Source organism: Piliocolobus tephrosceles, chromosome 18 (assembly GCF_002776525.5).
Source record: "Piliocolobus tephrosceles isolate RC106 chromosome 18, ASM277652v3, whole genome shotgun sequence".
Classification (NCBI taxonomy): Eukaryota; Metazoa; Chordata; class Mammalia; order Primates; family Cercopithecidae; genus Piliocolobus; species Piliocolobus tephrosceles.
The window spans coordinates 60,436,018-60,451,598 of NC_045451.1; the positions used below are offsets into that span (position 1 = coordinate 60,436,018).

General features: G+C 41.8%; 1 protein-coding gene across 1 annotated transcript in view; it reads left to right on the forward strand.

Moving 5' to 3' along the window:
* Positions 1 to 15,581, forward strand: part of ESCO1 (establishment of sister chromatid cohesion N-acetyltransferase 1) — a 69,012-nt gene that overhangs the window by 16,066 nt on the left and 37,365 nt on the right. The window contains exons 3-4 of the mRNA XM_031934505.1: positions 10,268 to 10,370; positions 10,612 to 12,734. Coding sequence (XP_031790365.1) covers positions 11,205 to 12,734 — 1,530 coding nt within the window. The 5' untranslated portion in view covers positions 10,268 to 10,370; positions 10,612 to 11,204. The remainder of the gene's footprint in view (positions 1 to 10,267; positions 10,371 to 10,611; positions 12,735 to 15,581) is intronic.

Sequence of the window (15,581 nt, forward strand, 5' to 3'; positions counted from 1 at the left end):
TTTTTGTGTGTTTTTAGTAGAGACAAGGTTTTACCATGTTGGCTAGGCTAGTCTCAAACTCCTGACCTCAGGTGATCTGCCTGCATTGGCCTCCCAAAGTACTGGGATTATAGGAGTGAGCCACCGTGCCCAGCCTCTTTTGTCTATTTAGATACCTAATAGTTTCAGCACCATTTGTTGAAAAGACTTTCTGGGGCCAGGTGCAGTGGCTCACGCCTGTAATCCCAGCACTTTTGGAGGCCGAGGTGGGCCGATCATGAGGTCAGGAGTTCGAGACCAGCCTGACCAACATGGTGAAACCCTGTCTCTACTAAAAATTCAAAAATTAGCCAGGCGTGATGGCGTGCACTTGTAATCCTAGTTACTCGGGAGGCTGAGGCAGGAGAATCGCTTGAACCCAGGAGGCGGAGGTGCAGTGAGCCAAGATGGTGCCACTTCACTCTAGCCTGGGCGACAGAGGGAGGTTCCATCCCCCCCCCCAAAAAAGAAAAGGCTTTCTTTCCCTCTTTGACTTGTCTTGGCACTTTTGTTGAAAATTAACTGACCATACATGTGTAGTCTGTTTCTGGATTCTCTTTTCTGTTTTGTTGATCTCTGTGTCTTGTGATTGTTATACTGTGTTGATTTTTGTAGCTGTATAGTAAATCCTGAAATTGGATAGTGTTAGTATTTCAGTTCTGCTCTTTTTAAAAAATATTTTGGTTATTGTACATAGTTTGCATTTTCATACACATTTTAAAATCAGGCTGTCGATTTCTGTATAAAAAGCCTGTGGGAGCCAGGTGTAGTGGTGCATGCTTGTAGTCTTAGCTACTTGGGAGGCTGAGGTAGAAGGATCACTTGAGCCCAGAAGTTTGAGGCTGCAGTGAGTTATGATTACACCACTGCACCCTAGCCTGGGTGACAGAAACTCTGTCTCTAAATAAAAATAAAAATAAAAATTGGACTTATAGGTCTATTAAAAAGAAAAGTCTGTAGGAATTTTCCCTGGAATTGATTTGAATCTCAGCTCTACCTTGACGTGATTGCATGGTATTCTGTTGTACAAATGTATCATCAATTCTATAAACAGTGTTAGAGTGATGGTTGGTTGTTGGGTGGGGGATTTCAATCTTTGTTGAAACGTTGCAATGAGTTTTGTAGCTGCATGTGTCTTGTGCACTTGTGTAAGTATAACTGTAATATAAAGTCCTGGAAATGAAACTGTTTTTGTTTTTTGAGACAGAATTTCACTCTCGTTGCCCAGGATGGAGTGCAACAGTGGGATCTTGGCTCACCGCAATCTCTGCCTCCTGGCTTCAAGCGATTCTCCTTTCTCAGCCTCCCAAGTAGTGGGATTACAGGCATGTACCTCCACGCCTGGCTAATTTTGTGTATTTTTAGGAGAGATGGGGTTTCTCCTTGTTGGTCAGGCTGGTCTTGAACTCCCGACCTCAGGTGATCTGCCTGCCTTGGCCTCCCAAAGTGCTGAGATTACAGGTGTGAGCCATTGCGCCAGGCCTGAAATGAAACTGTTTGAAAATTAGCATTTATAATTTTGATAGGTGGACTGTCCTGCATAGACATTGAATCACTTTTAGTAATGTAAGGTACCTGACACAAATATTTACCAAGAGTGTTTTTTTTTTTGAGACGGAGTCTCGCTCTGTCGCCCAGGCTGGAGTGCAGTGGCCGGATCTCAGCTCACTGCAAGTTCCGCCTCCTGGGTTTACGCCATTCTCCTGCCTCAGCCTCCCGAGTAGCTGGGACTACAGGCGCCCGCCACCTCGCCCGGCTAGTTTTTTGTATTTTTTAGTAGAGACGGGGTTTCACCGTGTTAGCCAGGATGGTCTTGATCTCCTGACCTCGTGATCCACCCGTCTCGGCCTCCCAAAGTGCTGGGATTACAGGCTTGAGCCACCGCGCCCGGCCTGTGTTGGTTTTAATTTGTATTATTATCTTGTTATCTATTATACCAGCCATTTATAGTTTTTTCCCTGTAAATATATTTTGGTTATTAGCTTTTGCTATTTCTTGCCAGTATTTTTCCTCAGTTTTGCCCTTCAAACTTGGCTTCTGAATTTTGTGACAAGGCTTAAAAGGCCTTTCTCATTGTGAAAACAAATATTTAAGGATTTCTTGGCCAGACAAGGTGGCTCATGCCTGTAATGTAAGCACTTTGGGAGGCCGAGGCGGGAATATCACCTGAGGCCAGGAGTTCGAGACCAGCCTGGCTAACATGGTGAAACCCCATTTCTACTAAAAATACAAAAAATTACCCGTACGTGGTGGTGCGCACCTATAATCCTAGCTACTCGGGAGGCTGAGGTGGGAGAATCGCTTGAACCCAGAAGGTGGAGGATGCTGTGAGCCAAGATTGCACCATTGCACTCCAGCTTGGGTAACAAGAGTGAAACTCCATCTCAAAAAAAAAAGATTTCCCATACTTGAATCTGTGTTTTAATGTTTTTATTTTAATGATTAAAACATTTTTCTTGAACATTTTCTTATTCATAAACTAGAATAGGTTACTAGATGGTTACTCAGTTTTTCTAATACAAATTAATTAACTAATTAATTAATTTATTTATTGGAGATGGGTTCTCTCTTGCCCAGGCTGGAGTGTAGTGGCATAATCACGGCTCACTGAAGCCTTGATCTCCCAGGCTTAAGCGATCCATCCATCTTATCTTCCTGAGTAGCTGGGACTACAGGTACACACCACGCCTGGCTGATTTTTTTTTTTTTTTTAAGTATAGATGAGATCTCACTGTGTTGTCCAGTCTGGTCTCAAACTCTGATTAATAAATTTTTCTTTGAGATGGACTCTTGCTATGTTGACCAGGCTAGTGTCAAACTCCTGGGCTCAAGCTATCCTCCTGCCTCATCTCTGGAGTAGCTGTTATTACAGGTGTGTGTGCCCAGCTAACAGCAATTGTTGAGTAATCTTTTTTCATTTATTTGAAATGAATGAAATGAATACCACCTTTATAAGTACTAAATTCCCTGATGGATTAGGGCCTATTTTTATTTTTGTTTCATTTATTTGTTTTTTGAGATAGAGTCTTGCTCTGTCGCTCAGGCTGGAGGGCAATGGTACCATCTCACCTCACTGCAACCTCTGCCTCCCGGGTTCAAGCAGTTCACCTGCCTCAGCCTCCCGAGTATCTGGCATTACAGGCGCCCGCCACCATCCCCAGCTAATTTTGTATTTCAGGCCTGTTTTTAGAATCTGTTTTGTTCTGTTAATCTCTGCAAATTGGTATGTTGGAACCAAACTGTTAAATATTACAGCTAAGTTTATTTTAATATCAGTGTAAATCTCCCGTTTTTTTGTTTTTTGAGACAGATTCTTACTCTGTCGCCCAGGCTGGAGTGCAGTGGCGGGATCTCGGCTCACTGCAAGCTCCACCTACTGGGTTCACGTCATTCTCCTGCCTCACTGCCTCAGCCTTCCTAGCACCTGGGACTACAGGCACCTGTCACCATGCCCAGCTAATTTTTTTGTATTTTTAGTAGTTGCTGGGTTTCACCATGTTAGCCAGGATGGTGTTGATCTCCTGACCTTGTGATCAGCCCGCCTTGGCCTCCCAAAGTGCTGGGATTACAGGCGTGAGCCACTGCGCCCGGCCTACCATGTTATTTTTATTTATTTATTTATTTTGAGACGGAGTCTCGCTCTGTCGCCCAGGCTGGAGTGCAGTGGCCGGACCTTGGCTCACTGCAAGCTCCGCCTCCCGGGTTTACGTCATTCTCCTGTCTCAGCCTCTGAGTAGCGGGGACTACAGGCGCCCGCCACCTCGCCCGGCTAGTTTTTTGTATTTTTTAGTAGAGATGGGGTTTCACCGTGTTCACCAGGATGGTCTCGATCTCCTGACCTCGTGATCCGCCCGTCTCAGCCTCCCAAAGTGCTGGGATTAAAGGCTTGAGCTACCGCGCCCGGCTACCGTGTTATTTTTTAAGTTGATTTTTGTGTGTGCTTGTGCATGTTTGTGTACGTTTGTGCATGTCTTTGTATGTTTGTGCATGTCTGTGTATTGCTATAAATGGCATGTGGTATTTTCTATTATGTATTTCATCTTATTGTTTATATAGTTAGAGCTTTGCTTGCTGAATTTAATGGAAGACTTGTGCAATTCCATAAAGCATGATACTTGGTTTTGGTTTGAGCATTCTGAAACCTGATGATAATAAGAAAAATATATTTGAAAATATCCTCAGTTCATTAACTGCCAGGTCATTCCTTTTATTGGCATGAGTAGACAATCAAGAGTGACTGTATATCTGTATTATCAATAGTAATTCTTGGCCGGGTGTGGTGGCTCGTGCCTGTAATCCTAGCACTTTTTTTTGGGAGGCTGAGGCAGGCAGATTGCCTGAGCTCAGGAGGTTGAGACCAGCCTGGGCAACACCGTGAAACCCTGTCTCTACTAAAATACAAAAAATTAGCTGGGCGTGAGTAAAAAATTACTCACAAAAAGTAATTCTTTTTTTTTTTTTGAGATGGAGTTTCGCTCTTGTTGCCCAGGCTGGAGTGCAGTGGCGCGATCTCAGTTTACCGCAACCTCCGCCTCCTGGGTTTAGGAGATTCTTCTACCTCTGCCTCCCGAGTAGCTGGGATTACAGGTATGCGCCACCATGCCCAGCTAATTTTGTATTTTTAGTACAGATGGGGTTCCTCCATGTTGGTCAGGCTAGTCTCGAACTCCTGACCTCAGGTGATCCGCCTGCCTTGGCCTCCCAAGGTGCTGGGATTACAGGTATGAGCCATCGCGCCTGGCCAATAGTAATTCTTTTTAAAAAATTCCTTTAAACTAACTTATTTATACTTGTATTTATTCATATAAACTTCAGTAACCACACACGTGCAGTCTCATTTTTTTGTTTGGTTTCTGAACTCCCTCCTTTTTTTTTCGTTTTAACACTTTTTTTTTTTGTTGCACATTCTCTTGTAGACCCCAGAGGAAGATGTTTGGGAGTTAAATTTTTTGACACCCTGCATATCTGAAAATTATCTAGACTCCACACTTAATTGGGCATTGAATTCTACTTGGGACATAATTTTTCTTCAGCATTTTGAATAATTTTCCCATTATCTTGCTTCCAGTGTTGCTGTGGAAGGTTTGTTGTAATTCTGATCTTTTTTTTTTTTTTTTTTTTTTTTTTGAGACAGAGTCTCGCTCTGTCGCCCAGGCTGGAGTGCAATGGCCAGATCTCAGCTCACTGCAAGCTCTGCCTCCCGGGTTCCCGCCATTCTCCTGCCTCAGCCTCCCAAGTAGCTGGGACTACAGGCGCTGCCACCTCGCCCGGCTAGTTTTTTGTATTTTTAGTAGAGACGGGGTTTCACCATGTTAGCCAGGATGGTTTCGATCTCTTGACCTCATGATCCGCCCGTCTTGGCCTCCCAAAGTGCTGGGATTACAGGCTTGAGCCACCGCGCCCGGCCGTAATTCTGATCTTAATCATTTGTAAGTGGTCAGGATTTTCCCCCCCTAGAAATTTGAGAGTCATCTTTTTATCTTTATGATAGGTTTTTTAAAAATTAAGAAGTTTTTTTCGTCATTGCCATCAGAAACGTAGAAAGGCTGAAAAAAATTTTTTTGGGCTGGGCGCGGTGACTCATGCCCGTAATCCCAGCACTTTGGGAAGCCGAGGCAGTTGGATTACCTGAGGTCAGGAGTTCGAGATCAGCCTGACCAATACACTGAAACCCCATCTCTACCAAAAATACAAAAAACATTAGCCGGGTGTGGTGGCATGTACCTGTAGTCCCAGCTACTCAGGAGGCTAAGGCAGGAGAATTGCTTGAACCCGGGAGACAGGTTGAGGTGAGCCAAGATTGTGCCACTGCACTCCAGCCTGAGCAACAGAGTGAGAAAATAAAATAAAATAAAAATAAATAAATTTTTTTCATCCATTGTTCTAGGTACTCTTAGGTCCCCTCCCTGCTTTGTGTGTGCGTGCGTGTGTGTATGTGTGTGTGTGTGTGTGTGTCAGAATCTCGCTGTGTTGCCCCGGCTGGAGTACAGTGAGTGGCATGATCTCGGCTCACTGCAACCTCTGCCTCCTTGGTTCAAGCAATTTTCCTGCCTCAACCTCCCGAGTAGCTGGGATTACAGGTGCCTGCCTCCATGCCCAGCTAATTTTTTTGTATTTTTAGTAGAGACAGGGTTTCACCATGTTGGCCAGGCTGGTCTTGAACTCCTGACCTCATGATTCACCTGCCTCGGCCTCCCAAAGTGCTGGGATTACAGGCGTGAGCCACTGTGCCTGGCCCCAGTTTTTTGTTTTTGTTTTTTATTTTATTTTATTTTTTTTTTTTGTGACGGAGTCTTGCTCTGTCGCCCAGGCTGGAGTGCAGTGGCTGGATCTCAGCTCACTGCAACCTCCGCCTCCCGGGTTCACGCCATTCTCCTGCCTCAGCCTCCCGAGTAGCTGGGACCACAGGCGCTGGCCACCTCGCCCGGCTAATTTTTGTATTTTTAGTAGAGACGGGGTTTCACCGTGTTAGCCAGGATGGTCTCGATCTCCTGACCTCGTGATCCGCCCGTCTCGGCCTCCCAAAGTGCTGGGATTACAGGCTTGAGCCACCGCGCCCGGCCTGTTTTTGTTTTTTAAAGAGATGGTGTCTTACTTTGTCGCTCAGTCTGGAGTGCAGTGGCATGATGATAGTTCACCGCAGCCTCAGACTCCAGAGCTCATGTCATCCTCCTGCCTCAGCCTCCTGAGTAGCTGGGCCTGTCTGTAGGCATGTGCTACCATGCTCAGCTTACTGGAACATTTTTTTGGCCAGGTACAGTGGCTCATGCCTGTAATCCTAGCACTTTAGGAGGCCAAAGTGCATGGATCACTTGAAGTCAGGAGTTTGGGACTGGCTTGGCCAACATGGTGAAACTCCGTCTCTACTAAAAATACAAAAAAGGCCAGGCGCAGTGGCTCATGCCTGTAATTGCAGCACTTTGGGAGGCCGAGGCAGGCAGATCATGAGGTCAGGAGTTCAGGACCAGCCTGGCCAACATGACAAAACCTGATCTCTACTAAAAATACAGAAAAATTAGCCAGTCGTGGTGGCACGTGCCTGTAATGCCAGCTACTCAGGAGGCTGAGGCAGGAGAATCACTTGAACCCAGGAAGTGGAGGTTGTAGTAAGCCAAGATTGTGCCACTGCACTCCAGCCGGGGCAACAGAGTAAGACTCCATCTTGGTGGGGGGGGCGGGAAGTAGCCAGGTGTGGTGGTGCATGCCTGTAGAATTGCTTGAACTCGGGAGGTGGAGGTAAGCTGAAATCGTGCCGCTGCATTCTGTCCTGAACAACAAAGCGAGACTCTGTCTGAAAAAAACATTTTTTTTTTCTTTTCTTTTCTTTCTTTTTTTTTTTTTTGTGATAGATCTTACTCTGTTACTCAGGCTGGTCTGGAACTCTTGGCCTCAAGTGATCCTCCTGCCTCAGCTTCCCAGAGTAGCTGGGATTATAGGTGTGCCACTGCACCTGGCAATCTTGTCCCTTTTAATCTGGAAACTCATGTCATTCATGTCTAGGAAAATTTCTTGAGTTCTTGATTTTTGTTATTTTTTTCCCCAGTGCTTTTTTTCTGTTCCCTGAAAGGTCCAGTTAATGGCCTGTTGGACCTCATCGCTTGTCCTCTAATTTTCCTATTTTTTTTCTCCCATGTGCCATCTTAGTCGTTTTGATGTACTTTATAGGAGAGCTCTTTATCTTTACCTTCTGATGTGTCTGTTGACTTTTTCATTGTTTTCTATAGTGTTTTTAATTTTCAAGAGTTCTTTTTTGTATGCTGTTCTTGTATATCTGTTTCATGACAAATTAGCTTATTTTTAGTTTTTGTCTCTAATTTTTTCTTCAAAGCTACTTTTTTCCTGTTTTTTCTTCATATGAAGGTTTTTCTTGTGTTTGTGGTGATTCTTGTTTAACTGCTCATGGTTAAAAGTGATTGGAAATTGTGTGTATTTGGATGGTGGAGTGGCGGGTAGACTCCTGACTATAGGGTGTGTGTTTGTGTTTGTGCCTTAGTGATTATAGGTAGATGTTATCAGTATTTTTAGGTGTTTTCTCTAGGGCTTGCCAAATTCGGTAGTACTCATCTTCAGAACACAATATTTCCATTTCCTTAGTAGAAGGTGTATGCTTGGAGCCTCTAGGAGCTATCCTCTAGGAGCCTTGGTGAGTAAGCAAAGAGGGTTTTGAATGTACAGAGTGGGTTTCAGCAATCAGTGTGTATACTCCTATTTATTTCTTCTGTTACCGGTACGATACTTCCATCCTCAACTGTGCCTGTTGAGCCTACAGACCTCCTAGAGATTTATACCTCTAGCCTTCTGAGTGCTAGTAATGGGAATGGCAATCTGGGAGTCTATCTGCTTTTTTCTTTTTTTGTGTGTGGAATGGAGTCTAGCTCTGTCGCCCAGGCTAGAGTGCAGTGGTTTGATCTCGGCTCACTGCAAGCTTCACCTCCCAGATTCAAGCAATTCTCCTGCCTCAGCCTCCCCAGTAGCTGGTACTACAGGCGCGTGCCACCATGCCAAGCTAAGTTTTTGTATTTTTAGTAGAGACAGGGTTTCACCGTGTTAGCCAGGATGGTCTCGACCTCCTGACCTTGCGATCTACCTGCCTCAGCCTCCCAAAGTGCTGGGATTACAGGTGTGAACCACCATGCCTAGCCTGTTTTTTTTTTTTTTTTTTTTTTTTTAAAAGACTGAGTCTTACTCTTGTTGACCAGGGTGGAGTGCAATGGCACGATCTGAGTTCACTGCAGCCTCTGCTTCCCAGGTTCAAGTGATTCTCCTGCCTCAGCCTCCTGAGCAACTGGTATCACAGGCATGCACCACTACGCCTAGCTAATTTTTTTGTATTTTTGGTAGAGATAGGGTTTCACCATGTTGGCCAGGCTAGTCTTGAGCTCCTGGCCACAAGTGATTCGCCTGTCTCGACCTCCCAAAGTGCTGGGATTACAGGCGTGAGCCACTGTGCCCAGCCCTATCTGCTTTTTTGAGTCCCATTTTCTTGTTTTTTTTTTTTTCTGAGACAAGAGTCTCGCTCTGTTGCCCATGCTGGAGTACAGTGGCACAATCTCAGCTCACTGCAACCTCCGCCTCTGGGTTCAGGTGATTCTCCTGCTTCAGCCTCCTGAGTAGCTGGGATTACAGGCACCCACCACCACGCCCGGCTAATTTTTGTATTTTTAGTAGAGTTTCACCGTCTTGGCCAGGCTGGTCTTGAACTCCTGACCTCATGATCCACCTGCCTTGGCCTCCCAAAGTGCTGGGATTACAGGTGTTAGCCACCATGCCCGACCTTTTGAGTCCCATTTTCATCCCCATCTCTATGGAGTCTGATACTGCCAATTCCTGAGTCTTGGGGTAGAAATAGATCTTCTCAGCTTTCCACATTTCTACCTGAAGATTCAGATTTTCTTGATTCTACTAAGTCAGTTATTTGTCCTTCTCTGTAGCATCTGTACTTCTAAATTTTTATAATGTACTCACTTGTTCTGTATCCTTTGGGTTTATGGCTTTGTCTTGGCTTTTTATTTAACTTATTTTTAGAGATGGGGTCTCACTGTTTTGTCCAGGTTTGAGTGCACTGGCATGATTATAGCTTACTGCAACCTTCAACTCCTGGGCTCAAACAATCCTGTCTCAGTCTCCCAAGTAACCTGGATTGTGGGTGCATGCCACAGTGCCTGGCTAATTTTTAATTTTTGTAGAGACAGAATCTTGCTATGTTCTCCAGGCTGGTCACAAACTCTAGGCTTTAAGCGATCCTTCTTCCTCAGCCTCTGGAGTTGCTAGGATTACAGGTGTGAGCCACCACAACTGGGTTTTGTTTTAGTTCCTCTATTGCTTTTTTTTCCAGTAGGGTTTGAATGGGAATAGAGGTAAATGTGTGTGCTTAAATCTTCCTTCTTTGACTGTATTTCAGTCTTTCTCTATGTATAAAGTTATCTATGTGCATTGTTTTTTCCCCCACATAGGATTTTACTTTATTGGTTTAGCCCATTTTATGCTTATGTTATGAATTGTTTTTCGTCTTTTAAAACTTTTTTTTTCACAATATAAATGAGTGCCTACTAGTCCATTGGCTGCATATAGTTGACTGCAAATTAGAAATACTAAAATTAAATGCTCTGTGTAATGTGAGCTCTGAGGAAATAATGACTAATGATAGGACAGGATGAAATTATGGAGTGTTACATTTGATGAGAGCTGAATGGATGATTACATCTTTCATTTGTCCTTTTAAACATTAAAAAAGCCCTTTTTCTTTCAGGTGCTGTGTGATGTGTTAAGAGCATATTATAAGGAATGGTTTTGTCTAATTTTCATGAGTTATGGTGGCTGAGACATCGAGTCTATGTTGTGGGGCAAAAACTGTAAGTAAACCTCAAGGAATACACTGATTTTCAACTATTCTATGCTTATATAAGACAAGTTATTGATTATTCATGGGAATATACTTGGGATACTTCGTTCTGTTAGCCTTAAGGGTACAGACTAGATATTTCAAAAGGAGGAGTTAGCTTTTATTTAAATCAAGGTTATTTCTGTGTAGTATTAGCATTGCCATATTTCATGGATTGTACAAAACTTTATTTTTGTTTTTTAATTTTTCAGAAATGGCAGCACAAAAGGAAATCTATGTTAATAGAATATTTTATTGAACAAAGGAGGTTAGGTAAGAACTGCAAACCAACAGACTCAGCAAACAAGGAAAGAAACGTGTTAGCCATAAGACATGTTTCAAGTGAATCGAAGTCCAGTAACTGTAGACTTCAGAAGAAAAAAGTTTTCAAAAATTTTATCAAAACAGGTCACTGATAAATAACTCCTCCAGTAATAGGGCTAGGCCTGAAACCAAAATTAATTTAAAAATTAACAAGACAGATCGAACCTGAATTAATTTTCTTTTCATAAAAAAACTTGTTAAAAATAATCAAATTAAATTTTCCTCAAATTTTTATTACCTTGTCCAAAGTAAAGCAAGTATCTTTTAGCATTCATGCCAGCTTTTCTCATGTTCTAGGAATGACAGAAACCTTACTTGAAGCAAACTAGTATTTTTGTTGAAAATGTGTATCAGCATCAGTTAAAGTTGATTTTTCAGACCTGCTCCTCAGTAATAATACTAGCGTGAATCAGCATTCACGCCTACCAGGACACAAAAATCCTCTTCAAAATTACTCAGAAAAGAAAGTCATTGCTCAGGAATGATGTCCATTCAGGAGAAATCAAAAGAGAATTCCTCCAAAGTTACTAAAAAAAGTGAAGATAAGAATTCAGAAACAGAAATTCAGGATTCTCAAAAGAATCTAGCAAAAAAATCAGGTCCAAAGGAGACTACAAAATCACAGGCTAAATCTTCCAGTGAAAGTAAAATAAATCAGCCAGAGTTGGAAACACGCATGAGTACAAGGTCATCAAAGGCAGCGTTTAGTGATAAAGCTACCAAATCCGTTAATAAAAATACAGTGACTGTGAGGGGACATTCACAAGAATCTACGAAAAAGAAATTATCTCAGAAAAAATTCGTACATGAAAACCCTAAAGCAAACGAACAACCTAACCGGAGATCACAAAGGCTACAACAATTAACAGAGGTTTCAAGAAGGTCTTTACGCAGTAGAGAAATTCAGGGTCAAGTTCAAGCAGTTAAACAGAGTTTGCCACCAACTAAAAAAGAGCAGTGTAGCAGTACTCAGAGTAAATCTAGTAAAACAAGTCAGAAACATGTAAAGAGAAAAGTACTGGAAGTAAAATCTGACTCTAAAGAAGATGAAAATCTAGTAAGTAATGAAGTAATAGATTCCCCCAAAGGGAAAAAACGCAAGGTAGAACATCTGACAGCTTGTGCTTGTAGTTCTCAGTGTGTACAAGGATCTGAAAAGTGTCCTCAGAAGAATCCTAGAAAAGCGGAAGCGAAACCTGTGCCTGTAACTTCTGAGGTGAAAAGATCAAAAATGGCTGCTTCAGTGGTCTCGAAAAAGAATGAGATAAAGAAGTCGGTTCATACACAAGTGAATACTAACACAACACTCCCAAAAAGTCCACAGCCATCAGTGCCTCAACAAAGTGATAATGACCTGGAGCAAGCAGGAAAGAGCAAACGAGGTAGTATTCTCCAGCTCTGTGAAGAAATTGCTGGTGAAATTGAGTCAGATAATGTAGAGGTGAAAAAGGAATCTTCACAAATGGAAAGTGTAAAGGAAGAAAAGCCCACAGAAATAAAATTGGAAGAGACCAATGTTGAAAGACAAATACTTCATCAGAAGGAAACAAATCAGGATGTGCAATGTAATCGTTTTTTCCCAAGTAGAAAAACAAAGCCTGTGAAATGTATACTAAATGGAATAAGTAGTTCAGCCAAGAAGAACTCCAACTGGACTAAAATTAAACTCTCAAAATTTAACTCTGTGCAGCACAATAAGTTGGACTCTCAAGTTTCCCCTAAATTAGGCTTATTACGAACCAGTTTTTCACCACCAGCTTTAGAAATGCATCATCAAGTGACTCAAAGTACATTTTTAGGGACAAAGCCACATGATGGAAATATAACTTGCCAGCAGGAAGAAATGAAAGAAACCAATTCTCAAGAAGTGAAAATTAATGATATTACAGTAGAAATTAATAAAACCACAGAAAGGGCTCCTGAAAATTGTCATTTGGCTAATGAGATAAAACCTTCTGACCCATCATTGGATAATCAGATGAAACATTCTTTTGATTCAGCATCAAATAAGGTAATCTGTTTTCATTATGCACAATAGAGGTGCCTAAATATTTTCTGTAAGAAATGTCTATAACATTTTAGCATAAGAACCAAGTCATAAAAGTTTGAAGAGTCATTTGTTAAGGTCTCCTGTTAAGTTGTTAGCGAGAGTTTTATTAACCCAGTCTTGTTGTGATAGAACTGTAGATGTCTCACATTTACTTGGGGTGCTTCTCATTGTTTCCTCATTTTTACTCTTCATTTTTATTTTATGTAAGCATAATCCTGGTGAATTCCAGCTTTTCTTTTAAATTTAATACACTGATTTTCCTATTAATTATAACCATAGAAAGTAAATTTCTTAGGGACTACTTTTTTTTTTTTTTTGAGATGGAGTTTCGCTCTTGTTCCCCAAGCTGGCGTGCAATGGTGCGATCTTGACTCGCCGCATCCTCCGCCTCCCTCATTCAAGCCATTCTCCAGCCTCAGCCTTCCGAGTAGCTGGGATTACAGGCATGCACCACCATGCCTGACTGATTTTGTATTTTTAGTAGAGAAGGGGTTTCTCCATGTTGATCAGGCTGGTCTCGAACTCCTGAGCTCAGGTGATCCATCCACCTCGGCCTCCCAAAGTGCTGGGATTACAGGCGGGAGCCACTGCACCTGGCCTTTAGTGACTACTTTTGACCTAAATATTAAAATTAATTTCAACTAGGACTAAACAGCCTTTTTTCCTACTGGATATAACTTAAAAGTTAAACATCTTTAAGGAGATGACTTGTGTGGCTGTTTTGAATAGTTGGCAAGTAGAATGTCTGAGAAGTATAAATAATTCAGTCTTCAGCCTAAGAATAAAATTGTAGTGGCCAAGACTCTGAAATGGAAAAGTAAATTGAAAACCAGAATCTTGTATCTGGAATAAATTTTGATTATCTAAGAAAGTAGTTTTAAACTTTGTGAAAGCAGCTGAGCCCTCTTCTTTCTAAAATAAATTATATGTAGGCCACTAATACATAAAACCAATAAGCAGAAATTTTATATGCATAGAACCCTGGAACTCTAACATAGATCTAACTCATTTATTTGTACTATTTAATTTTACAATGAGAAAACTTGAGAGTGGAATGTGATTTAGGCAACTTGTTTGGTGGCATAAATAGAATTAGGATCCAGGTGTTCTAATTCTTAGCCCAGCATTCTTTCTAAAACAACATACTCTGAACATTAGAAATCATTTGAGCAAAAAAAGTCATCATGAATAGAGAAAAAAGTCAAATCACTTCAAAGTTTTGCAAGTAATTTAAAGTTCTCTTTTGAGACATTTTGTCTAGGAGCAAATGTGAGTTAGGAGTCTGGGCTTTATTCCAGAAGGCATGAAAATAGATCAGTGTCTATTATTTTTCTTAAAGGGAGAAGACACCATATTGTACTCTCAGATTTTATTTTCTGTGTAGATAGGAGTGCAAGCATCAATTAAAAGATGATTGTTCAGAGAGATTTTACCAGTCAGTGATAGTAATTAGAAATAAGTAGTGAGTTGTAGTATGAGTAATAAGTGTGGCTTCTTGCAGAGATGTAGTGGCTTTTTATTCAGGATTGTGTCTCTAGATACAGTTGGAGAGTGTGTTTTCTAACTCCTTGCTGCATAAATGCCTGTTAGAACTCAGAAGGCAGACAGTTTATGGAGAGTATATTGATGGATATGAAATCTACTTCATTCCTTTGTAGTAAACTGTGCTAGAATAAAGATGCTTACGTAGACCGCATTATTTTGACCTTTGATAACATTGCTTTTACTGAAAGATACTTTGAATTTATGCAGCCCCTCTGTTTGGAGGAACATTATAAGAAACCATCCTGCCGGGCGTGGTGGCTCATGCCTGTAATCCCAGCACTTTTGGGAGGCTGAGGCTGTTGGATCACCTGAGGTTAGGAGTTCGAGACCATCCTGGACAACATGGTGAAACCCCATCTCTGCTAAAAATACAAAAAATTAGCTGGGTGTGGTGGTGCGTACCTGTAATCCCAGCTACTCAGGAGGCTGAGGCAGAAGAATCATTTGAACCTGGGAGGCAGAGGCTGCAGTGAGCTGAGATCATGCCGCTGTACTCCAGCCTGGGTGACAAGAGTGAGACTCTGTCTCCAAAAAAAAAAAAATCTGAAGAAACTTGTTGCTTGTTGCTATGTTAAAAATCTTATGGTTTGAAATTCTAGAATATTGCAAACATTTAGAATATAGCAGAGATTAACATTACTCTCATATGTCTACCACCCAGATTTGACAAAAGTTAACATTTAAAAAACATTACTAAAAATCCTTTAAAGTTACAAAAGGTACATTACAGGTGTAGTTGAAGACTGCAACTCTTTTTTTTTTTGAAACGGAGTCTCACTCTGTCGCCCAGGCTGGAGTGCAGTGGTGCATCTCGGCTCACTGCAAGCTCCACCTCCTGGGTTCACGCCATTCTCCTGCCTCATCCTCCCAAGTAGCTGAGACTACAAGTGCCCGCCACCATGTTGGGCTGATTTTTTGTATTTTTAGTAGAGATGGGGTTTCACCGTGTTAGCCAGGATAGTCTCGATCTCCAGACCTTGTGATCCACCCAACTTGGCCTCCCAAAGTGTTGGGATTACAGGCGTGAGCCACCGCGCCCGGTCAAAGACTGCAACTCTTTATTCCATTTACCTGACTCCCCATAGTTAAATGTGCTCCTAAAGTGGATGTAGATCTTTTTAGTTTTTATTTCTGTGATTTTATGTGTATATAAATTCTTAAAGAATACTTAGCTTTGTTTGTGTTTCAGTGTTTTACAAAAATACTAACACATATATATTTTTGTAACTTGACTTTATGTAATCAACATTATATTAGATGCTT